Source organism: Quercus suber, unplaced genomic scaffold, assembly GCF_002906115.3.
Source record: "Quercus suber isolate HL8 unplaced genomic scaffold, Cork oak 2.0 scaffold_163, whole genome shotgun sequence".
NCBI lineage: Eukaryota > Viridiplantae > Streptophyta > Magnoliopsida > Fagales > Fagaceae > Quercus > Quercus suber.
In genome coordinates this window covers 1,239,955-1,265,496 of record NW_027069624.1, presented here as the reverse complement: position 1 = coordinate 1,265,496, position 25,542 = coordinate 1,239,955, and the positions used below count along the sequence as shown (strand labels likewise).

General features: G+C 39.0%; 1 protein-coding gene across 2 annotated transcripts; it reads right to left on the bottom strand.

Moving 5' to 3' along the window:
• Positions 1-1,843: 1,843 nt before the first annotated feature.
• LOC111990571 (uncharacterized) lies at positions 1,844-15,927 on the bottom strand. 2 transcript variants are annotated; one of them, XM_024022357.2, is made up of 10 exons: positions 15,280-15,922; positions 14,817-15,006; positions 14,528-14,661; positions 14,063-14,175; positions 13,843-13,966; positions 13,305-13,460; positions 2,975-3,130; positions 2,817-2,896; positions 2,650-2,699; positions 1,844-2,176 (listed from the first exon to the last, which is right to left on the bottom strand). In XM_024022357.2, the coding sequence occupies exons 1-10, from the start codon at positions 15,658-15,660 to the stop codon at positions 2,040-2,042; spliced, it is 1,521 nt and encodes a 506-aa protein (XP_023878125.2). In that variant the 5' UTR covers positions 15,661-15,922; the 3' UTR covers positions 1,844-2,039. The 2 variants fall into 2 exon arrangements, with proteins under 2 accessions (XP_023878125.2, XP_065633826.1); XM_065777754.1 differs by lacking the exon at positions 2,975-3,130 and having other exon boundaries at positions 15,280-15,927.
• Positions 15,928-25,542: the final 9,615 nt, after the last annotated feature.

Here is a 25,542-nt window from a genome sequence, read left to right as displayed (position 1 = left end):
TTAATTAGAAATTTTTACTTAGTTATATGGATGTTGTTCATACTCAAGAAAAAACAAAATTTCCACTATAATTTAAACATACAACCCATTTTTAATACAACTTTAATTAATAATAACCCCTCAAATAAAAATAAAAATTAAACACACAAGTATTGGTACACAACATAAACCAAATAATTTAACAACACCCACAGTCACATCCACAGCCACATGATATCTAACTAATCAAAAATATGTAATAAATCAAAATAATTTTACCTTAGAAACTTTATTTTCACAAATTGCAAAGATGGGTCACCCGTGTAACAATGCCTACTGCCTCTGCCTGACTACCTCCAACTTTAGATCTTCCCTTCAAGACTTATCACAAACAATCTCCCCATGCCTTCAATCATGTATTTCTCTAAAAATTTATGAAAATATAAAGAGCATGTGAATATTTAGGTGTAGATAGTTGAGAAAATAAAAAAAAAAAGACACTAAAAAGAGATGAATGTCTAATGCTCAAGGAAGAGAAGAAAACTTACCAGTCACCAAGTTTTAAAACTAAAACTGATGAAGAAAGGAAAAATTGGTCAGGAATTTTTTTTTTTTTTTTCCGAACTGTGAGTACAAAGGACTAGAGTTTTGGGGGCTGGTAGGTAGGCAACGGTACCAGTGCAAATGAAAGTGTATCAAAGAAGACAAAACAAAAGAATAAGAAGTAAAGAAATGGATTCTGTGGGTCAATGGGTGGATTTTTTGAGATGAAGAGAAAGTAAAGTTTTGTTTTTAGTGTTTGAACTTGAGCAGACCAGCTTGTTTTATTTGGAGTACATAAGGTGATAAGGCCTAAAATTAAAGTTGGGCTTGGGAGAATAGTTGAGAATTAGGCATAGGGGGGCCGACTGTCCAATATTGGGAGCCCAAAATTTTTTTTTCTACCTACTCTAATGGATTTTTTTTTTTTTTTTTTTTTTACAGGGACTAGGGCCCCCCCAAGCTACTATGTGGCATTAGGCATAGGGGGGCCGACTGTCCAATATTGGGAGCCCAAAATTTTTTTTTCTACCTACTCTAATGGATTTTTTTTTTTTTTTTTTTTTACAGGGACTAGGGCCCCCCCAAGCTACTATGTGGCTCCGCCCCTGCACAGGACAAGTCATTCAAATAAAATTTAGGCCTATACACTAATTAGGCTCGTAAGCCAATTGGCCTTCAATTATTAGGAAAACACACCGATCTTAACCTCTAGTGCAAGAAATGGGTCAAGCACACCCCCATTTTCACCTTTCAATTTCAGATTATTCATTCGCATGAGAGGTTCATAGGAATTTCGGAATAAGATTGGACTTGTAGTGTCTAGAATTTTTTTTTTTTTTTGGTTAGTATTTTATGCACTTAGAGGTTTGGATTTTTGTTTTCATTAAGACTTTGGAGATTTTTGGCAATTGAGTTATTGAGGATAGTTTTGGGTTTTATTTGATGTAATATTCTTTGAGAATAGTTATTACTCTATAAGAAGGTCTTGCTCGCTTGTAAGGTGATAATTTTATAAGTGTGCAGTCGTTGTCGCGTGCCTAGCTTATTTGTTGGATTGGGGGTGTGAAAAATTTCCTTCTTGCTTCCTAGGAGGGAATTGTGCTTTGATCTCCTTGTTGACTGTTGAAAGATTGGTGTTGAGTTGATGATCCTATGAACTAGGGTTATGTGTTTACTGTTAAGTAGTAATACCCTGTTAATGTGTTTGCCGTCATTTGGGGTGGACGAAAAAGGATATCTAAGCCTAAATGGGGTTCAGAGTTGATACTCTGAAAATAAGAGTGCACACTAGCCAATGATAAATGTAGGTAACACATGGAAATTGTTCAATAAGATCATTATTATTCAATAGAAAGTATCTATTAATTAAAGTAACACAGTGGTGTATGGCTAGCCTAACCATGTATAGTATGTAATAGAAACAATTTTCCCTTTCATCCAAGAAAAAAAAAAAGCTTAGACATTAGCTTCTTAAGCTAAGACCTTCAATTATTCGAAAAAGGATCTGATCTTGAACTCTAGGACGAGAGATGGGCCAAGTCATGGTAATACTGTGCGATCCATTTTGCAATGATATTGACTTCTTGTTTTCTCACATCTTTAAGCCATTCTGGATCTTCTTTATTAGAGAACCTTAGGTCCACGTGGTGAGCCCCTGTGAGTAAAATTCAATAAAAAGCCAACATGGTGAAAAGCACATCAAACAGAGCAGAAGATCTTTTAAGCCATCAACGTGAAAACAATCTCTTTTGAAAATAGGTAATATATTTTTATGCACACGCCTGTTACACATAACTTATACTATTACACACGCATATTTTTGCAAAGAAATCGTAACTTGAAGTCGTGATTCATGGATTGAAAATCATGACTTCAAGACTCAAGTCACAATTTTAGTTCAAAATTATGTGTGTATACAATGTGTGTAACAAGCGAGTTTAAAAAACATTTCTCTTTGAAATTAAGAGCAAATTATATCAGTTTTGTTTTTGAATGAAGCAAAAAGTAAAGAGTTATTTTATTCTATCTCAACATGCAGGGTCGCAATTGTACAATATATGATACAATAACAATAACATATACTTTCATATATTTATGTTTTTTTTATTAATAAAAAGGGTTACAAACCTTCTTTTGCAACGATAGCAACTATGCTCTTGGATATATTCTTCAGCACCCTACCAAAACCGCGAAGAGATTTTTCAATTATATAAACATATTTTTTGAACTTTATCAAGTTACCTCGACCAAATCAGAATGAAGAAAGAGAGTGAAAGAATTGAGAGAGATCATACCCTCCTCCACTCCAAGGGTCCCTTAAGCCATTAAAGAAGATAATGTTGCTCCCAAACCTTTTCAAAACCCTCTTGATATCCTGGTTAAAATACACATAAAATGTTTTAAGCATGAAAAATGATCAATGATGTGACAACATGCGAAATGATATACCCACATGGCCACCAAACTCAATAGTAATCCAATTAGGTCTTGGCACAACGTCGTAGACCAATTTGCAAGCAGTGACTCGGTTATCGTAGTTCCAAAGAGACTCTGGTAATATGCTCTCTTTATTGTTTCCACTCGTTGGCATTACCATCTCTGTACATGCCTGCACAAAATCTTATAATTGGACTGACTTATTTTTGTTACTACGACAAATTTTGATTTTTTTCCGAGTAAAAACTTATCTTTAATTAGAAGAAATTGAAAAAAGATACAATAGAGGAATTGGACTGATCTATCTATTGTAATCTCAAATTAAAACGTGATAATAGATTGGTGTCATAATATTTTGTTCTAACAAAAAAATCATAATGACTATTGAAATGGAATTAACAACTTTGTTAATCCCCTCCAAAACCTTAATAACTAAGTAAGAAAAAAAAAATTAAAAAGAAGAAAACTCTTAGAATTCGGCTCATTGTGAGAGAGTGGGCTTGTGATGACAAGTTAGTGTACTTGAGCCCAGACCTGGTTTGATCCCAATTATGCACAAGTATATTTAAAAACAATTACAATTACATACACACACATATATATGAGTTCAAATTAAACTTGGTGTAAAAATTACAACTTACACATTTTTATGCCATGAATTTCTAAAGAATGTAATGGTTTCTCACCATATACATATATACATACATATATATATATATATATATATATATATAATTTAGAATCTAATTTGATCTAAACTTTTCGGTTTTTGCATCATTCTCACCATATACATATATACATACATATATATATATATATATATATATATATAATTTAGAATCTAATTTGATCTAAACTTTTCGGTTTTTGCATCCAATAATTCACTTGCTACAAAAATTAAAAAATTAAATGAGATACATAGCGTAAAATTGAACTCCAATTAAAATTCAATTTAGAATCTAATTGAATTTAGATTCTTTGATTTTTCCACCTAATAATTCACTTGACATATAAATTTAAAAATTAGATGAGACACGTGGCACAAATTTAGACTTCAATTTAGATATTAATTGAATTTTTTCTCAGCTTTGATTATATATATATATAAATAATTAAAACCTATCCTCTTACCCTGATTTTTTATGATGCCATGGATTTTATTGTAAACTGCTATATAAAATTTGAATGGAGCCCAGATTTGATGAGATAACAAGTGAGCTCTTTTTCTTTTTTCTTTTTTTCTTTTTTTGAGAATTGTAAATGAGCTCTTTGTTGGTGGAAGGGGCAGGATTTTGCAAAACTATGATATATAAACAATTTTAAACGCCAACTTTAAGTTTGAACATCCCAAGAAAAATGGTCAAACAATGTTCCCTCCCCCGATTCATATTCACTTTGCGTTGGATGCCAATTGCCGACACTGCCTGCCCGGCATTGCAAGAGCTTATTATAAAATTAGTGAAAAAAAAATAAATTTGTAGCTCAACTAGTAAATTTTTTTTTTTTTTTTTTTAACGTTTTTCATATAAACGACTAAGGTTCAAATCCAATTCTTCCCCTTATTGTAATTACCGAATTAAAAAGTAATAATAATAATTGAAAAAAAAACTAGTGGAAAAAGTAATATTACTCTAGCTATAGTCTACAGGGTCCAAAGAGATAATGGTAATTACCAGGCATAAATAATGGTAAAGTTCAACTTTTCCATGTGAGGCACATGCTTTTCTTGGATACTCTCACAATTCACATGCTCTCTTTATTAGTGAAGATTTTTTAGATTCAAACTTACGAAAGTGTTTCCTCTTTAGTGGGTTGTGGATTGAAGATCTTCCTTTTTCAGTGGACGTGGTCGGAATCGTCGGATTCATCATAGTTTGCATCGTAATAGTACTTATTTAAGAGTGATAAAATTCAAATATCTATTCTTATTATAGTAAGTCATACGACTCATAAGTCATACTCATACCTCTAGATTTAAACAAAAAAAAAATTAAAAATTTAGGAAGACAACATTTTGAAAAGAGGAAAATATTTACCAGTCTGCAAGGGAATATTGTCATTGTGATCACAAATCACAATCTGATTTGAAAGAAAAAATGTTATTGAAAATGAAACAGCTGATGTGGCAGTACAGGTATTGGTCTATTTGGCAAAAAAAAAAAATATATATTTTATTTGAGCTGTTAACTACGTCGATATTTTTCATTTATAATTTAATGATCGAAATCATTTTGACACAATACCAAAGAGTTATGGACTAAATTGACACATTTAAAAAGTGAATGACCAAATCAACACACAACTTAAAAGTTAGAGACCAAATATGTAATTTTCCAAAAAAAATTGTGTTCATTCTAACATTATGTGTTTATGACATTATCACAATTTAATGAGTACCGTTTTGTTCAAGAATTTTATTTCCCCTTGCATGACAGATTCTGCATATGAGATGCAAGTGTTTGAACTTGAATTTGATACTATAGCATTATACATGACAGATTATTATTTTGGTAAAGATTATTATTTTGGTAATTTCATTTTCTATCAGTAATGTTTACTTTATTAAGATATGGCACAAATCAAATATGACAAGGAAAATATATTTCATATTTTAATTAGAAAAGTGCTATGTCCATAACAATACTTTCACAACAGATTATAGGTAGTAAATTGTTATTAGTTCTAATTTGAACTTAGAATTGATTTTTTTTTTTTACACACTTGTAACAACCAATAACAATCTGCCATTTAAAATTTGATGTGAAATTATTGCAAAAATATCGTGTGATAGCATTTTTTTTTTCAATTAACTTTACTTTCATAGCTTTTTAACTGCAAAAATAAACTGGATTCTATAACATGTGAGATCTCTTGTATGAGATGTGGATTTCAAAAAAAGTTTCTCTGACTTAGGTCTTCTGGCTGCGCTAGAAACCTTGGTCTGTAGAAGTCTGTTTCCTACTTGTAGGAATCTTGTTCCCTCTCGTATCTTATTGCGTTGAGGGATTGGGGTTTTCAAACTTCTGTAAGGAGCACAGAGCTACGATGGAGAACATTGCGGAGGCCTAGACTCGCTTTTCTTTATCTGAGACCGAGGGAGATGTATTCAAATTCGATAACCAAGTATGTAGGAAGGATTACACGTTGGCGACTAAATTCTCTATGAAACGTGCTCTGAACATTGAGGTCGTCGCTAGAACCTTAAAGCCTTTGTGGCGTACTAAGCAAAACTTTGAAATTCAAGACATGGGCAACCATATTCTGTTGTTCGTTTTTGAAAATGAAGCTGATGCTAACCGAGTGTTGTTGGGAGAACCATGGAGCTTCGATAAGTATTTGGTTGTCCTTCGTTGATATGAGGATGATAGTTCTTTGAAGAGACTTCAATTTGATACGGCAAAGTTTTGGGTCCAAGTCCATGATTTACTTGTTCGACGAATGGTCACAGAGACGGCAGAAAATTTGTGCAAGGCGGTGGGTCGGGTGATTCATTCCTATGATAGGATTGAGACAGAGTGTGGTGTTTTTATGCGAGTAAGGGTGGAGGTAGATGTGCACAAGCCATTATGTAGAGGTAGGAAGGTTCGCTTTAGTCCGAACAGTGAAGGATGGGTGTCGTTTCACTATGAACGATTACCTATGTTTTGCCATTGGTGTGGGGTCTTGAATCATGATTCTAAGGAGTGTGACCTGTGGCTTCAAAGTAGAGGAGAATTGAGAATAGAGACTCAAGAATATGGCTCATGGTTAAGAGCTGACCCCCCAAGTTTGCTTTGGAAAAAAATGGTAAGAGTGAGTGGAATGGGGGCTCCTGTCACATCTTCAAGTCGAGGACCAATCTTGTCAAGTGAAACACCAGTCATGAACATTGAAGTTGAGTTGCCTAGCCGTGCTGATGGGCAAATAGGGAAGCAGAGGCTGTCTGAGACAAGTGGGGAAGGTGAGCTTGGGACGGGGACAAGTTTTCCTTTAAATGAAGCTAGTTCGGATATCTTAAGGGATGAGAGTGCTTTCCAAAATCATTTAAAGGAAATTGATATGGAGTTTGAGGAGCACCTACACCCCCAATAAAGGAATAAATGAATCTTTTTCTATGGAAGTGGGCAAGGCAGATGGTCAAGGGATAGGAGAAATTATGGTGCAGGAGTCAAACTCGGTAGAGACAAATTCTAATGTGGTGGCTGCTTCAGTCCAAGTTGAGGTGGATTTGCATAGGATTGTTACACAAAAGAACAAGGAGGAAGGGAGTCAATTTAGTCATAAAGGTTGGGAGGAACAGGTCCAGTAAGGGTAAGAATCATCTTTTGTGGGCTTGGGCCAGCCAAGCAGTGGGCTGGACAATGTCACTTGTACAGGACCGAATACTAGAACATGGAAAAGACTTCAGCACCAGCCTATGCATGGGGTTACAGTAGTTTATAAAGATGCTGAGATGGGTATGAAACATAAACATAAACCAGAACTTTGTTTATTTGAGTCCACAGAGAACCCGGAGGTGAAGAAAATGAGGGCAGATGGTGAAGTTCTTGAGGTGAGTGCTTTATTGAACAATAAAGTTGGATTGGTGATGGCTGCTTTGCAGCACCGCCGGGAGTAGTGAGTACTCTTAGTTGGAACTGTCAAGAGTTTGGGAACCTCCGCATAGTTCAGGCTCTTTAGAGCATAGTTGAAAAAGAAGCTCCTTGCTTAGTTTTCCTCATGGAGACTAAGATTTCGAGGAAAAGACAACACAAGTTGATGGAAATTCAGCATTCTATTGGTTTTACCCAGGAATTAATTGTGCCAAGTGAGGGTAGAAGTGGGGGTCTAGCACTTCTTTGGAAACCAGAGACTTATGTTAACATTAAGGGTTATTCGAAATGGTACATTGATGCCGAGGTTGTATGCAGGAATGTGCAAGGGTGTTGGCGTTTTACAGGCTTTTATGGTCAGCCAGAGTCTGATCATTGCATGCTTTGTCTTCAACGGGGCCGTGACACTAGACACCGAATGAGACAAGGGAAGTTGTTTCGTTTTGAAGCCATGTGGCTTCGTGACCCTCGCTGTCCGGAGTTGGTCAATGAAGCATGGGAGCATGGGTTATCACTTTCTACGGGCTTTTTGATCCAAAATTATCTCCAGGCATGCAGGGAGTCTTTGCAACGTTGGAATATGATAGAATTTGGCCATGTGGGTCGCCGAATTTCGGCGTTACAATCCATTCTTCAAAGGCTTGAGCTGCAACCCAATTAGCACAGTGAGGAAATTAGAAGTGTGAGGAAGGAATTGAATTCATGGCTTGACACCAAGGAGGTCATGTGGAAGCAACGTTCTAGAAATATGTATTTGATGGCTGGTGATTGAAATACTCATTTTTTTTCATGTCAAAGCTTACAATAGGAATCAGAAAAATTTGATTGAAGGGATGGAGGACAGCTCTGCTATGTGGCAGGTCACCCCAGAGGCAATTGAAGGCATTGTTACGAACTATTTTTCTTCGTTTTTCACCACTTCTAACCCGACAGAAATTGAAAGAGTTGTTGAGACTGTTTAAACAGTGGTGTTTGATCCTATGACTTGTCTGCTAGGCCGAGATTTTCAAGCAATAGAAGTGCAACAAGCGCTAAAACAAATGCACCCAACTACGGCTCCAGGTCCGGATGGTATGCCACCTCTCTTTTATAAAAAATTTTGGTCTCTTTCTGGTGATTGTGTTACACAGGCAGTTTTAAATTTTTTGAATCATGGGATAACTCCTCCGAATTTTAATGATACTCATATTGTCCTTATACCAAAGGTTAAAAATCCCTGCAAAATTACTGAGTATAGGCCTATAAGCCTCTGTAATGTCATTTATAAACTTGCTTCTAAGACTGTGGCTAATAGGCTTAAGACTATTTTATCTAGCATTGTCAATGAAAACCAAAGTGCTTTCTCTAAGGGTAGATTCATAACTGATAATATCCTTGTAGCTTATGAGACTATGCACCATATTAGTCAGAAAAGAATGGGGAAAATTGGAGAGATGGCTTTGAAATTAGATATGAGTAAGGCGCATGATAGGGGGGAGTGGGCCTATTTGAAGGGTATTTTGGAAAAACTTGGCATCCATAAGAGAATGGTAGAGGTTGTTATGAGTTGTGTTTGTTCTGTTACTTATTTTGTGCGGATTAATGGGAAACCTTCAGGGCGCATTACTCCGTCTAGGGGTCTTCGTTAGGGGGACCCTCTTTCACCTTATCTATTTTTACTTTGTGCAGAAGGCTTATTTGGCTTGAGTAGACAATATATGGACTTGGGCAACCTCAAAGTAGTGGCTGTTTGTCGTGGGGCTCCTCGTATTTCCCACTTATTTTTTTGCTGATGACAGCTTGATCTTTTGCCAAGCTACATGGGGGGAGTGTGTAGTATTATAGCAAATCTTCTCAGTTTATGAAGCAGTGTCGGGCAACAACTAAATAGGAATAAGACTGCTTTGTTTTTTAGTAGAAATACTCTAGATGCAATTCAGGAGGAAATTCAACGGCGGTTCAAGGTTCCAGTAATTAGGCAACATGAAAAGTATCTAGGGTTGCCTGCTCTAGTGGGGCGGTCTAAGCATAACTCCTTTAATGATATTAAAGAAAAATTGGGAAATGAATTATCTGGCTGGAAGGAGAAGCTCTTATCAAATGCCGGCAAGGAAATCTTAATTAAGTCAGTGGCCCAAGCGATTCCATCTTATACTATGAGTTGTTTTAAGCTTCCCGATGCTTTATGTGATGATCTTACAGGCTTGGTGAGGCAATTTTGGTGGGGATAGCAGGAAAACCATTCAAAATTGGCTTGGCTAAGCTGGGACAAGACGTGTGCTCCAAAGGAGGAAGGAGGCATGAGATTTCGGGACTTGAAGGCTTTTAATATTGCTTTGTTGGCTAAACAGGGTTGGCGGCTTCAGACTTGCTCAAATTCATTATTCCACCGGGTTTATAAAGCTAAATATTTTCCTTATGGTGATTTTCTAAGTGCATCATTGGGGAGGAATCCATCTTACTCATGGCGTAGTATAATGGTGGCATAAAAGGTTGTTCAAATAGGGTGCCAGTGGCAGATTGGCAATGGTGATTTCGTTGGAATGTGGAGCGACAAGTGGTTGCCTATTTCGTCCTCTTACAAACCTGCAACTTTTCCTCATTTTATCCCTATTGATGCTAAAGTTTCTGCTCTAATTATTCCGGAAACAGCCACCTGGAAGTCTGATATTATCCATGAAGTTTTCCTTCCTTTTGATGCTGAAGCTATTCTCTCCATTCCCCTCAGCCTGACAATGCCTGAAGTAGACTGATCTAGGCTTCTACTCCTTCAGGTCGGTTTTCTGTTAGTAGCGCTTATCGGGTTTCTCGCACAACCATGGCTGATTCTCATCAGGGTGGGAGTTCGTCTTCTCAGCATATGGCTTCTTTCTGGTGGTGTATTTGGAAGCTTCCTATGCCTAATAAGATTAAGGCTTTTGCTTGGCGAGCATGTAGAAACATTTTGCCAACTAAAGCTAATCTGTACTCTCGGAAGGTGACTCTGGATATTATATGTGATGAATGTGGGGTTGCGGTGGAGTCCTTGGGTCATGTCTTTTAGCACTATGTGAGGGCTAAGGCAGTGTGGTCTGCTGCTAATGTGGAGTTTGGGGTTGAATTAGGGGAGGTTTGTGAGTTTCTCGATCTAGTCTGGTATGCTCGGAACGTGAAACAATGGTCAGTCTAGGCTTTGGCTTGTTTGTGTACTATTGCTTAGGGGATTTGGACCAATCGAAATGAAATAAGGATAAGTGGAGCTCGCAAATTGGCCTCAGCTATTGCCTGCTGGACTTTGGATTATTTGGAGGAGTTTCTAGTGGCAAATCATAAGATTAAGGTGAAGAAACCAGATTCTGAAGTTGGCTGGACTGTGCCTCACCCTCCATGTCTTAAAATAAATGTGGATGGTACTGTTTTTGAAAGGCAGGGGTCTGGGGAATTGGGGTGGTCGTTAGGGACCATTTTGGAGTGGTTCGTGCTACTTTGAGTAGGAAGTTTCTTGGTTTGTTAGGGCCTCTTGAAACGAAAGCCAAAGCAATGGAGGAGAGGTTATGGTTTGCATTGGATCAAGGTGTCAGTGCTGCAATTTGTGAAGGAGACTCCATGGTGGTTTATAACTCCCTCATAGGTTCAATCTTTCCTCCTTCTAGTATCTGCAACTTAATTTTAGGATCCTTACTTCAAGCAGCATAGTTTGGTATTTCTAAGTTCTCTGTTGTGTTGAGGAGTGGTAACAGAGTAGCACATGGGTTAGCCTAATATGCTAAGAATTTATCTGACTCTTGTACTTGGATTGGAGATATGCCTCCTTTCCTAGAGCAATTAGTGTCCCGTGATGTTCTGTGTTCTTCTTCTTCTTTTAATTGAAGTAGTTTGCATTAAAAAAAAAAAAAATGTGGATTTCAAAGATATAAATGATATCTGGTTATATGAGAGTTTTTGGGCTTTGAGCTAGGGATGGCAATTTTTGCCCTACTCGCGGGTACCCGGTCCGGCCCAACCCTAATGGGTCGGATTTTACCCGGCCCGATAAAGAATAGGGTCCGGTTTGGGTTTAAAAAAAAAAAACCCAAAACGGGTCCGGGTTTTTTAAAAAACCCTGCCCAAACCCGAACCCGACCTGGTTATATCATAAATTACAAAAATATCCCATATATATATATATAGTTATAAACCCTAAAAAAAAGATCATACCTCACTCACACTCACAGCCGCCTCTGATTCTCATCTTAGATTCAATTTTCACGCACCTGCTCTCCTCTCCCACTCTCCCACTCTCTCACTCTTAATCTCACCGCCGCCCAACCTCCCAAGCTCTCCTCTCCCACTCTCACTCAATCTTAATCTCATCGCCGTCCAACTGCCCAAGCTCTCACCGCCGATCCACTCATTCTCCACTGGTCCAAGCTTTCACTCACTTTCAATCATTGTCTGCCGGCCAGTCTAAGGTTTGTCACCAGCCACAATCAAAAGATCAAGCACCTCGCCCATTACAGATTCACCGTGAACCACCCCTCCCCCATTACAGATCCACAATTGGTGTGGTTTGGGATTTTTTCTTTTCGTATTTTTGTGAGCAAAATTTGGGTTTGGGTTTTTTTTGGTGAGCCAAATTTGTTAGGTTTTCTTGGTGTTTTGTTGCTGGGATTTTTAGATTTGCTAATTTTGTTTCTAAGTTTGTTGGATTTTTTTTGTATAGATTGGTTTGTTAGATTTTGGCATCCGTTTGGATGGCAAGAAAATTGTCAAAAAAATTGAATGATTGCCAAGAAAATTACATTATATTTTGTGATTTGTGATTCTAGGTTTGTACAGATTTTTGGGTTTGTGATTTTGGGCTGGGGCCCGATGAGGCGGGTCTAGGCCCCGGGAAAAAAATCTGTTTAATAAACAGACCTGGTCCGGGCCGCAGGTCTTGGCCCGCGGGTCGAGTCTGGGTATGAAAAACCCAGCCCGAACCCAACCCGTTGCCATTTCTACTTTGAGCTACTGAAATGAAAAGTAATCTGTAATCCACTTCTAATGATATTTTAATATAATAACATTTACTTATTAAATGATATCTGTAATCTTAAAATATGTAAAAAAATACATAAAAATATAGCATGTATGGTCAAAGAAACGGTTGTGAGGTGGAGTTTTGTAAGAAACTACCATTTCAATTGGTTTCATTAGTCTAAAACTTTGACTGAAATGAAAAGTGAAACCATTCCATTCATGCTCTTTTTTTTTTTTTCAACTATCAATCATTAAAATTATACAAAGCGTATATTTGGATTGCGTATTGGCTTTGTTGAAAATTTGGTGGGTCTCATGTTACTGTGTATATACCTTTTAGTACTATTCATAGGTCACACTATCCTATTTCAACTAATTTTTTTCTTTATTTACAGTATTTTCAGCAATAAGTTTTCAATTTTAGTAAAATAAGCGGTATTTAAATACACCTTAAGTGTGCGGTTGGATTGGGATGAAAAATTAAAATTATTTTACTATTTAACTTATTTTTGTTACTATTCATGGACCCATTGCACTTTTTGGTACTATTCATAAGCCCCACTGTACTATTTCAAGTAACTTTTACCTTTATCTACGGTACTTTTAACAATAAGTTTTCAGTTTCAGCAAAATAAAGTATCCAGACACGCCCTAATACTTATTTTTACCACAATGAACTGAAAGATTTTTATTTATTTTTCTTTTGAATTTTTGTGTGGGTGATTTGTTATATTCTCATAGGCAAATAAAAAAATTTAAAAAAAGTCTTGGCTGTAGCACAGATTTAAGGGTATAATCAGGTGTAGAATCACATACCTGCCATTGCCATCCTCCGAGGCCATGAGGATCAGAATCATCGGCCAGATCAAAGCACGTGGCAGTTCCACTATGGTTATAGTAGATGTTAGCTGCACCGTATAACTTCGCGAACGTATCATTTCCAGTCGTTGGATTATCGATTGCCTTACACATCTGATCCACTCACACAAGAATAGGTCAAAAAGTACTCAGCTAAAAATAACAAGAACAAGGTTAAAAGTGTCTCAATGTCTATTATACCCCTCAAATTATCTAAAACTGAAGATATTAACATGAAAAAAAATAATATACCTATTTTTAAGGTTCGATTAATAGGTGCTTGTAAAGCATTTGTTAATAGATTATTTTAGGAAAATTTTGATACCACTTTCATTGAAATATAAAAAGTTTTCAAAAAAAATATCATTAACTTTTTTTTTGTCATAAAAAATTTCTAAAAATATTTTTTAAATAAATATTTTTAGAGCATCTGTCAATTTTAAAAAAAAGAAAAAGAAATTGAGCCATGTGTTACTTTTTAAGAGTACATATATACCTGTTTCACTGGATAAGCTGGTAAAGGACGTATGAAATTTGAAGGAGTGGGATAATCTGTCATGGCCGTGTAATAGTATGCGGTACTAAGCCAACTTTCTAAAGAACTTGCACTAATATAGTTCCTATAAGAAGATTAAAAAAAAATAATTTAAAAGTCAATTTCTATGAAGATAATATCTTTCAAAGTAAGCTAGAATTATAACAGTAATGAGTCTTACTTGCATATTTTGAATGATTTACGAAGGGCCTCGAGACCTCCGGGTTGATTTGCTTTATTTTCAATTTGATCCCATGAACCTTTGAGCACTTTGTAACAATTCTCACTTTCACTCTAAATTTTCACATACAACCAAAAAGATAATTTACTCTTCAAATTATTTTACATTGCATTTGTCATTATCATGGCTTCAAAAAAAAAAAAAAGTATTTGTCATTATCATTATTCATTAGTAATAAGTTAATTGTACTTTTAGCCAAAAAAAAGTTAATTGTCCTTATATACAAATAGTAGATGTGAGGTGGTTTATATGATTCCGCAATTTATACATTATTATTGTTGTCTTGTTAGACAATATGCATACAAAAGGTAATTACATGGCCTAGAACCTTATCTAGAATCTCATCTTTAATGTCTTTTAGCTGGGTCAAAAATGTAAATATAAAAGAGAGTGGGAGAGAGAGACCCTGAAGTCCTTGGTGACAATGTTGTTGAAGCTAAATGGGGATGTAATATTCTCAAAATTGAGGATAGGTGAAGAAGATGCCAAGGCTCCAATAGTTATATGCGGGTACTTCAATCTAAACCATGCTGCTAGCACTGAAAAGCCAATGAACTCAATTTAATATCCCCCGCTATGTTCCAATAATATTCATTTTTTTTTTTTTTTTTTGCAAAAAAGTTCTACCAAGGAAAAGAGAAAGAAGAGAATAAAAAGGAAAGCAAAAGGACATGATGATGAGATTGTTACTTACTTCCACCATATGAGCCTCCAAAAACAACAACAGGACAGTCGGTTGCCGATAAATTTTTTTTCAGATCAGTGATCACAGTGGCATAATCTGCCAACGCCTGTGTTGAGCTCAGATATCCAAGTGTACTTGTATTGCTGTAAGCCACATCTTTATGACCCCCAAATGGAATGGATTTCCCATAGAACCTATGCTGCAATTTATAGCATTATCCAAGACACTTCTACTCAAAAATGTTTGTCTCAACTTTTTTTTGGAGTTACTATAAATGAATCCTTAACAAGATTAGTTAGTATCAGCATATGTATTCTTTTTCCTCTATTCTATTCTATCCAAAATCAAAAGCTCGGTTACTTTTCTGTAATTGACTTGTTGAATATCAATAACACAAGGGAATTTCGAATAAAAATTCAAGACTTAGTATATAATTAACATATCTCTATTCTCTAATATGAATCAAAGTTACCTCGATGAAAACAAGAAGGACTTTGAAATGGGGTGCTTTTTCAAACATAAAGCCTGTGTTCTGAGCAAACCATTCAACATCTCCTTCATTTCCCGTGTAGACAAAGATTGGAGCATTGCTATGAGCACCTCCCCAGAACGTGTCATTGATGAGATACCTTTGCTGAAAGGTTTGGTAGCTCTTGGGATTGAAATTGAAGTGGTCAAGGATTTGGGTGAAATACTTGGTTTTGTAAAGCTGATTTTTGGTAGGAAGTGCAGCTGAGAGCTGCTCAGGCTGAACGATTGAAGAAGGGAATCTAGGAGTGATTTTGGCTATTGAAGCTGTAGATGATAACAGAGTGAAGAAAGAAAACCATAGAAACACAAACCCAGTTGCCATTTCTATGTTGTGTAGGAAAAGAGTGAAGGATGGATGGTCCTAAATCGAGACTTGAGAGAGGAGATTAGCTAGGAAGAGTGAGAAGTCCACGCTTTTTGTATAGAATAATGAGGGAAGAAGGTAAGGGTAGGCGGCTAAATTATAGAGAACTTGTGTGATAGAACTATTGACTTTTTTCTTTTTTTGGGAAGGGGCTCTTGGAAACGAATCAAACGATAATAGAGATTTGAGACGTTGGTCCCAGATCTCTTTTGAGAGAAGTATCTCATGGACCCCTAGGCTTTTTTGTGTTTCACGAGCATAGGAATCCCTATGTAAATTTGAGAATCACACATCGATGGCATATTGGCATCGTGTCATCACTGAGAAATCAAAGTACGTAACTCTCATCTCCACTATAAAATAAAACTTTGATGATTGACAAAACTAAAATACTTCCATCTTGAGATAGAATTCAACTTAATGATGAGTAAGCTAAGTGAATTGTATAGTTTAGTGGTGTTGTTTTATTCTTCCATAATAAGGAGAATCTAGTATTGAGATATCAAACCGACACAATGGTTTAAAAGTAAAGAACTGCTACATCCACAATATTTTTACAATACTTTTATAATAAATTTTAGGTGACAGGTTATTACTAGTTTTAAATTGAACTCACCGCAGAAATTATTTTTTTTTCCCACAAGTAACAACTTGTCATCTAGTATTAATTTGTTGTGAAAATATTTTGAGTATATCATTTCTCTATAAATTAAGAGTATTGTAGTATTGTTCTGTTTTTTCAAAAAAGAAAACTTAGATTCAATTCTTGTTTTCCACATTTTATAAGAGAAATTTTTTTTATTGAATTTAATTGGAAAAATTGAAATACAACACTAGGTTGTTTGTGCAAAGTGGCTCAATGTCATTATTAATTAGAAACTAGTGAATAACTCGTGCATATGCACCATACAAAAAGAAAAAAAGAAAAAATACAATTACGCACATATATGGGTTCAAACTATACCTAATGTAAAAATTACATATCTTTTAAGCCCTACACACACATATATGAGTTTTAATCCTTTTTTTAATTGTTTTTTTGGATATACAGTTTACTTTTTTTTTTTTATATTTTTTATTGGGCTTTTGATGGTTTATTTTATAGACTCTTTGTCTTTCGTACAACATTAATTCACCTAAAACAAAAATTAAAAAAAAAAAAAAACTTAAATAGGGCACATGACTCAAAATTAGACAATAATTGGAATCCAATTTAGAATCTAATTGGATTTTTTTATTAACTTTGACTTTAATTACACACACACACACACACATATATATAGACTAGCATGTAACCCATGCTTACCCATGGGTACATTTAAAATTAAACACAATTTTTATCATAAAAATATAAATAATTAGTCAAAAATTATTTTGAGTAATTAGTCAAAAATCCACACCCTTAATAAAAATGTCATTTTTTTAATCAAAAATTTGTTATGGTATATGTAAGGTCTGTTTTTGTAGCCCAATCCCAAAGGGTATGGGTTAAAGGCCCAACGAACCCAGAACAATGAATTTGTAGAGAGTGGATCGAAGGTTTAGGCGCTCGCCGGCGTACATGAAGCATGAACTCCTTTCCTTTTATTGAAAAATACTAAGAACAGTTTACAACTGGGGGATGCTCCTCGGCCCATGGCCGAGGAGGTTTTTTCTCCCCCTTTCCCTTTTTTTTTCCCCACTTATATTTTGCTCACATTTCTTATATATCCCTCTCTTCCTCTTCCTGTTGATCATCTATTGGTCTCCCTCCTGACCGTCTGTCCCATCAAAGGCCATATCCATGCTCCAGTGGTTCACCTTGATCGATGTTGCTCTGTCAAGGGGTTACATCTCCATTAATGCGGCCAGAAGGGTTAGGTGAGCGTATTCAATGCCGATGTGACAGTTCGCCCAGGGCTTGCCCCTTCTTCGTACTTCTGTTGCCAACGCGTGGCACTGGGTCCTCTCTTCCTCGGATATTCCAGGAGCCCTTTGGTAGGGTGGTCCTAGTGTTCTTCCGAGGTCTCGGACTCCCAAGGACAGGGTTATCCTCGGACCCATCATAAATCCTCGGCGTGGGCCATTTGGGCCTGGCTTGGAGTGGGCCAAGGCTACCCGATTTTCTGGCCTCACAATAGCCCTTCAAAATCTTGCTGCACGCATTCTCGGGCGGGGAGGAGGATTTTGACATCCTCGGCCTTACCCGCTCCGTTAGTACTGGGGTCCATTCATCTGCCCAAGGCACGTCACTGACGTTTCGGAGCACGTAACGTGCTTATCATTAAATTCAGGCGGTTCTGTGCTCCCCACGTCTAATGAGGAGTTACCCATCCAACGGTGGAGGTTCGTCTCGCATTTATGGGTGGGAAAACCTGCATGGTTCCTCGATTTGGGGTATAAATACCCGTACGAACCGCTTCTTCCTGTTTCCCATTTGTAATCAAGGATTCTCGTGCGCCCCTCCTGAGTTCAGCCACACTCTCACTAGCACCTCCAGCATAAAAAGCCTGTCCGAGGAGCTCCTCCTCTTTTCAGTAAGTCGCTCTGTCCCTCTCTGAGCTCTCTCTCTACTCTTTCTTCTACTTCGTCTATTCTTTCTTAGTTCTTTTAGGTGTCAACCGAGATGGGTAGGTTTAAGAAATATGTTGATACTGAGGAGGCGATGGAGAAATTCGTCGCCGACTACCGAATTCCCGGTAATATAGGTCTGAGATATTGTGAAGACAGGGATTGGCACATATTCAGACAGGAGGGCGAGGTGGTAATTCCCATTGTCGCCTTCTTTGAAGGGGGGATGACGATCCCCATGGGGCCGGTGATGAGGGATTACCTCACGTACTTTCGATTGGCTTTTACCCAGTGTGGGATAAACGTCTTTAGGATTCTGGGTTGTGTGGACGCCCTGAACGAGAAGATGGGGCTGAGGTTGACCCAACACGACGTGACCTGGTGTTACAACCTTCAGCTTCTTAAGGGCAAGTCGTATTACCTGAAGATGAGAGACGACAGGGTGCGGCTCATTCAGTGCCTCCCCGAGTCCAACAAGGGGTTCAGCGAGGATTTCCTTATCGTGTCAGGGGAGTGGCACGATGGCCTTCACTGCCTAACAACAGAGGGAATACCAGGTGGGGCAGTGGGAAACAGAAGGGGTTTCAAGTTCTCGTCTTTTTTCTATCCTTTTTTTTTTTAACTAACGTGGTGGTGCTTTCCGTTTGCAAACCCGCATGCTTTTGAGCGTCACTTCCATCTGGTCAATCGGGAAGATTTGTAGAAGGTGCTGAGGGCGTCGGTGTATATAAATGAGGACGACAATCAGGTTAGGGCCGCCCACATAATTTTGGGGTATAAACCTACCCAGAAGTCGTTCCCAGTTCCAAAGCACGTCATCCGAGCCAACGATCCTCGGCTTCAGAGGATTACTGTGACCGAGGACGGATTTTCGTTCCCCAAGGAGCCCTCCGACCAGGAAGTTATCACACTAGCCGTCCCCTCCTCTTCCCAACCGTTCGCCGCGGCCGCCGAGGAAGCTCTAGAGGGGGAAGGGGACGCGTTTGACATTTTCGCTCTGCTTGATCAGTCCGAGGACCCTCCCGGGGACTTGGGTGATCCTAATTTGATCGAAGCAGAACTCCTTGCTTCAGAAGCCCCTTCTCGGCCGAGAATGGGTTACAAGAGGAAGCCCACCACCAACTTGCTGAACCTAATTGAGGGCCAGCCGGGGGAGTCCCAACAGAAACTTCCCACTCCACCTCCGAAGACTAGGTTGACTTCCGCTCGGCAGAAACTCCCTTCTTCTCCTTCTCAAACGCGCTCGCCCTCTAGGTCCATGCCTGCTGGCCCCAAGAAGAAGAAGGATAAGGGCAAAAGGCCTGCAGAGGATAAGACGGTGTCCTCGCAGGAGGAGGACACTGCTCTGCGGCCGTCCAAGCAGTTTAAAATAGGCGACAAGAGGCAGGTCGTTAACACCACCTCTTCCGAGGCCCAAGCCTGGCTCCCAGCCCCGATGCTCCGTGGGGAGCCCTTGAGGGATAACGCTTCCCTCAGGGACTTCAATGAGGGCGAAGGTGTGCGCATGGCCGATGCGCTGGAGAGGAGCCTACTACTCCCAGCCGATATGGTTGAGCTTAACTCTTTGACGAGCGAGCAGGCCTTCCTCAGCCTCAAGCGATATGTGGGGATGGTAAGGGCTACAACCTCGACTTTTCTCCCACTCTTTTTCTTTTATTGGGCTTATAGCACATTGGTTATTCTGGCAGGCTGTTCAAGCTATCTTTATATTGGAGGGGGCGGCAAACGACCAGAAGGAGGCCCTCAAACAGGAGCGTGATTGGCGCTACCAGGCCACCGGGGCTCTGAAGAATTCCGAGGCTGACCTCACCAAGGACCGAGAGGATTTGAAGGCGGTGACCAGGGAGCGGGACAGTGCCCTGTCTGGTCTTGAGGGTGCCCAGAACCAGGACAATGAGCAGACGAGGCGCCTGGGTGAGGCGGAGGGGCAACTGCAGACCGCGAGGGATCTGATCGCTGACCTGCAGGCTAAGGTGACAAAGGCTGAGGGGGCCCAGAGGGAGGCAGAATGGGTTAGAGACCAGGCTCGATGGGTTAAGGATAAGGCTGACCATGGCAGGGAGATGGCCGAGAGTGCCAAGGAGGAGGCTGAGACCGCAGCCTATGCTGATGGGATGGCTGCGGTAGAGGCCCTCTACAAGACTCAAGTCCCGGGGGTGTGTAGGCGATACTGTTCCCAGGTCTGGGCTAAGGCCCTCAAACAGGCTGAGGTGGAGGCCACGTCCGACCTATGGAAGGCAGAAAGCGTGCACTACCCCCCTGCTATCCGCGAGGCCACCCCTGATGGCACTAAGGCTGGGAAAATTGTTGAAGAGGTGGGGGCAGCTGAACTGGTGGAGCATTTGAGCGAGGGGGTGCCCCAAGAGATAGTGGAGATCCCTTCCGATGATCCAACCCCTACCACCGAGGAGGTAGCTGTTCTCGCCGTACCCTTGCAGGCCGTCCCCTCAAGCCAGGGCTCAGAGGGGTCAGGGGTTGCCCCTGTCCAGCCTGAGCAAAAGGAGCAAACTTCCCGGCGTCTCGGCTCGTCCCACTTTCACGCCGTATCATTTTATTTTGTTGTGCTTCTCCTCTATGTACTGTGGCTCTTGCCATGCAATTTTTACGAACTCATTACTGTAATGCGAATTTAATTTCCCTTTACATTTATTTGAATAACTTATTTGTGTACACGCTGCCTGCTTTTCCTTTTTTCCTTTGATCTGTATGACTTTAGCTTGAATTGTATGTCGGCCAACTACGACAGTAATGATGATAAGGAGAGAGAACGTGTGCATGGGCAGCTCTCTTGTGTCTCAAGAGCTAGGTGGGGCTTGATCCTTTCCTAACTTGGGATTTTTTGTAGTTAAGTCTCCCTGTAGGCTTGAGTCCGAGGACCATGCAATGCCCCTGTTCTGTTTAACACCCAAGTATAGCTGAGCAATTAGTTTCCCCATAGGCCTGAGTCTGAGGACCATGCAGTGCCTTGGTTCTGTCTAACGCTTCCATTTCTCTGTAAGTATCTAGTTTTCCCATAGGTTTGAGTCCGAGGACCATGCAATACCTTGGTTCTGTCTAGTACCCAGGTATAGCTGAGCGGTTAGTTTCCCCATAGGCTTGAGTCCGAGGACCATGCAATGCCTTGGTTCTATCTAACGCTTTCATTTCTCTGTAAGTATCTAGTTTCCCCATAGGTTTGAGTCCGAGGACCATGCAATACCTTGGTTCTGTTTAGTACCCAGGTATAGCGGAGCGGTTAGTTTCCCCAAAGGCTTGAGTCCGAGGACCATGCAATGTCTCGATTCTGTCTAACGCTTTCATTTCTCTGTAAGCATCTAGTTTCCCCATAGCTTTGAGTCCGAGGACCATGCAATACCTTGGTTCTGTCTAGTACCCAAGTATAGCAGAGCGGTTAGTTTCCCCATAGGCTTGAGTCCGAGGACCATGCAATGCCTTGGTTCTGTCTAACGCTTTCATTTATCTGTAAGTATCTAGTTTCCCCATAGGTTTAAGTCCGAGGACCAAGCAATATCTTGGTTCTGTTTAGTACCCAGGTATAGCTGAGCGGTTAGTTTCCCCATAAGCCTGAGTCCGAGGACCATGCAGTGCCTTGGTTCTGTCTAACGCTTCCATTTCTTTGTAAGTATCTAGTTTCCCCATAGGTTTGAGTCCGAGGACCATGCAATACCTTGGTTCTGTCTAGTACACAGGTATAGCTGAGCGGTTAGTTTCCCCATAGGCTTGAGTCTGAGGACCATGCAATGCCTTGGTTCTGTCTAACGCTTTCATTTCTCTGTAAGTATCTAGTTTCCCCATAGGTTTGAGTCCGAGGACCATGCAATACCTTGGTTCTGTCTAGTACCCAGGTATAGANCTCAGCCCCCTTCCGCCCCCTTATTGTCAAGTTCTCCCATTCTCTTGATGCCAATAAGGGTACGGGTTGACACTTCCCTCTAGTTAGTTTTAGGACGGGTCCGCCTGGGCCTCTGATTGTAGAACTAGCTTGTAGGAATAGTTTTAAAACACGCCTGCCTGAGCCTCTGATTGTATTCTGTACTTTTCTTTTTATGAAATAATATCAAGCTTCCTTTCTTTGCTATTGAATCTTCTGTCTCGAACTTCTATCTTTCTGCAATGTTTGTTTGGTAGTTTTTTTTTTTTTGCATCACCACCGATCTTCCGTAGAATGATTATTTAGAACAATCGCCTGTTGCGCCGGCCAGCGCACTAATCCTCCCCACAGACGGCGCCAATTGTAGGGTCTGTTTTTGTAGCTCCAGCCCAAAGGATATGGGTTAAAGGCCCAACGAACCCAGAACAATGAATTTGTAGAGAGTGGATCGAAGGTTTAGGCGCTGGCCGGCGTTCACGAAACATGAACTCCTTTCTTTCTTTGAAAAATACTTAAAACAATTTACAACTAGGGGATGCTCCTCGGACCATGGCTGAGGAGGCTTTCTCCTCCCCCCATTCCAAAGACCCCCATCCCTATACATTTTGCTCACATTTCTTATATATCCTCATCTTCTTCCTCCTGTTGATCATCTATTGGCCTTCCTCCTGACAGCCTATCCCATCAAAGGTCATATCCGTGCTCAAGTGGTTCACCCTGATCGATGCCGCTCTGTCAAGGGGTTACATCCCCATTAATGCGGCCAAAGGGGTTAGGTGCACGTATTCAATGCCGAGGTGACAGTTCTCCCAGAGCTTGCCCTTCTCCGTACCGAGGTCTCGGACGACCGAGGATAGGGTCATCCTCGGACCCATCATGCGTCCTCGGCGTGGGCCATTTGGGCCTGGGTTGAAGTGGGCCTTGGCTACCCGATTTTCTGGCCCCACATTTGTAATATATTATCATTTTGAATGTAAGAAATTTGAATGCGTATGTTTTAAACACATGCTAATTTGATTTATTTAGTTAGCTTGTTAAATATTATTACATAAGTGATGAATAAATTAGTCATTAGTTGAATATATTCAAAATTTATAATGAATATACCCTTTATATATGTATATTTATAATTTTTTATAAATTATATTAAGTGTTTTTGTATTTTACGATATACGATATGATACGATACATGATACAGAAAAATTAAAAATCGATTTACGATACGATTCAAGTTTTGACAACTATGCCCTTCTTATAAAATTTTCGTCCTCAAAAATTCAAACATACCTCAATTTACTACTGCTTCAATCTTACTAGGGTCCATTGTAATTCCATCTCTAGAGATCCATGTCCTAAGAACACAAATTGATTCAACCAGCACTCACACTTCCTCAATTTAGCATACAACTTCTTGTCTCTTAAAATTTGGAAAAAAAATCCTCAATTTTGAAATAGCTAGGGATACTGGGATTGCATTTCATCTTTATGCTCCCATGAAGCTTCTTTTGTGGAATAAGTCCTCCATAATAACTTGACCAATGGTATAGTCTTATTACGCAACACTTGCTCTTTATGATCCAAAATCTGAATTGGAACTTCTTTATAGGACAAGTTGTCTTTAGGTTCAATCCTAAATTAGCAATTTAATACTTCAAAGTATACAAAGTCTTATATAGTCCTTCAAATCAGAATCCTATGAACTCCAAAGTCTAATAATCAAATCAAATCATGGCAATGAAATACTTATACGGAATTTTTATAAATCTTTGATGCAATCACTGGTCAATATTTATATGACAATGGTTCTAGTAAAATTATAACTCTACCATGTCAAACTAGGGAGTGATTACCTGAGAGATCAAACTTGAACAATAGCTACAGCCTATAGATGATGCCTCCAACTGTCCCTCCACACTTTTTATTTATTTATTTTTTTATCACTTACTTCATCCCAACAAATAGGTGACCTTCACCTTCGACCTTAGAATGCATCAAAAAAAAAAAATATCACTTAATCCGACTAAATGTCACACTTCTTAAACTTAGCATATAATTTTTATTTAACAAAAGTGCCCGAAGAAAATACACTAGGTCGTAGAATTCAAAGCAACATGATATGCTCCTAACCAATCCATATTATATTATACCAAATTCATAAATCTTTAAGAGAATCAAGTCAGCCATTAATTCCTTGTCTACTATCATTGCCACACAATAGTTACATAGACTCAACAACCATTGTTTCACTTAATAAGAGAAAATAAGAAGATGGTACCTGACTTAGATTCCTCAGCATCTTGCCCAGTAATGGCAAACACTCGTCCTTGGATTTTTGGCCTTTGATTCACATCATTAGGCTCAGCCATTGGCTCACTCTTTAAAGCTGGGCAATCTATGGTAAAGTGTCCAGTCCTTCCACATTTAAAACACGCTCCTGACTCCAAATAAAATGCTCCACTATGAGCCTTTTCACATCTTGGACAAGTCCTATGTGCCTTGTTATTTGAATTAGGCACCCCTTGCTTCTTGAATGAACTTTCACTAGACTTTCCCTTAAGAAAAATACTCTAATTTGGCTCCCTCTACTGATCATTGGCATTTGAGAGATGATTGCAATTTCTCTCTGCTATGAGAGCTTGATCTACAACCTCTGCATATGTTTCCAATTTGAACATGGAAACCGATCCCTGAATTTCCTCCCTTAAACTCCTTTCAAAATGCCTAGCCTTCCTTACTTCTATGCCAACCATGTGTGGAGCAAAGCAGGATAATTTAGCAAATTTCCGCTCATACTTATACATTGATTAAGTACTTAGTGCTATGCAGATGAATTCAGCTTCCTTTGGACCATTAAACTATCAGAAAAATACCTCTTACAAAAGAGTTCAACAAAATGCTGCCAAGTTATAACTTCTTTCCCATGTGTCCTTTCTGTGGACTCCCACAATTCCAATGCATCACATTTCAATGCAAAAACAACAAGGATAACTTGTTGCTCATCACTAACCTCCATTGCCCTAAAGAGCCTTTCTATCTCCTTAAGCCAGTTGTTAGCCTCTATTGGATCCTTTGTACCCTTGAAAGCAGGAGGTCAATCTTTCTAAACTTCTCTAGAGCACTAGTCGGATTGGTGGCTCCTACTTGATGTTGCACTATATTGGCTAAGCCATCAATGGCTTCAATAATAGCCTGAAGATTAGTGGTTCCCCTAGTATTCGATTGACCATTCCTTGTGTTCCTCCTTGGTGGAGTCATCTCTCTAAGCAATACAATAAGGCATCATAAGTACAGATTTTAAATATCACTAATTAAAGGTCAAAACCAAGCACATAGATAGTACAATAACCATTCCTACACTCTCCAGAAAAACACTATGAAAGGTCAAAAAATTCTAACACTAAAATTCCTCATGATCACAC

Excerpts from the sequence above, each read along its gene's own strand:
- LOC111990571 (XM_024022357.2), bottom strand. The coding sequence starts at position 15,660 with ATGGCAACTGGGTTTGTGTTTCTATGGTTTTCTTTCTTCACTCTGTTA. Across the intron at positions 14,176-14,527 it reads TTGTCACCAAGGACTTCAGG|AGTGAAAGTGAGAATTGTTA; the intron begins GTCTCTCTCTCC and ends GTGAAAATTTAG. Across the intron at positions 2,897-2,974 it reads CTATTGAGTTTGGTGGCCAT|GATATCAAGAGGGTTTTGAA; the intron begins GTGGGTATATCA and ends TATTTTAACCAG.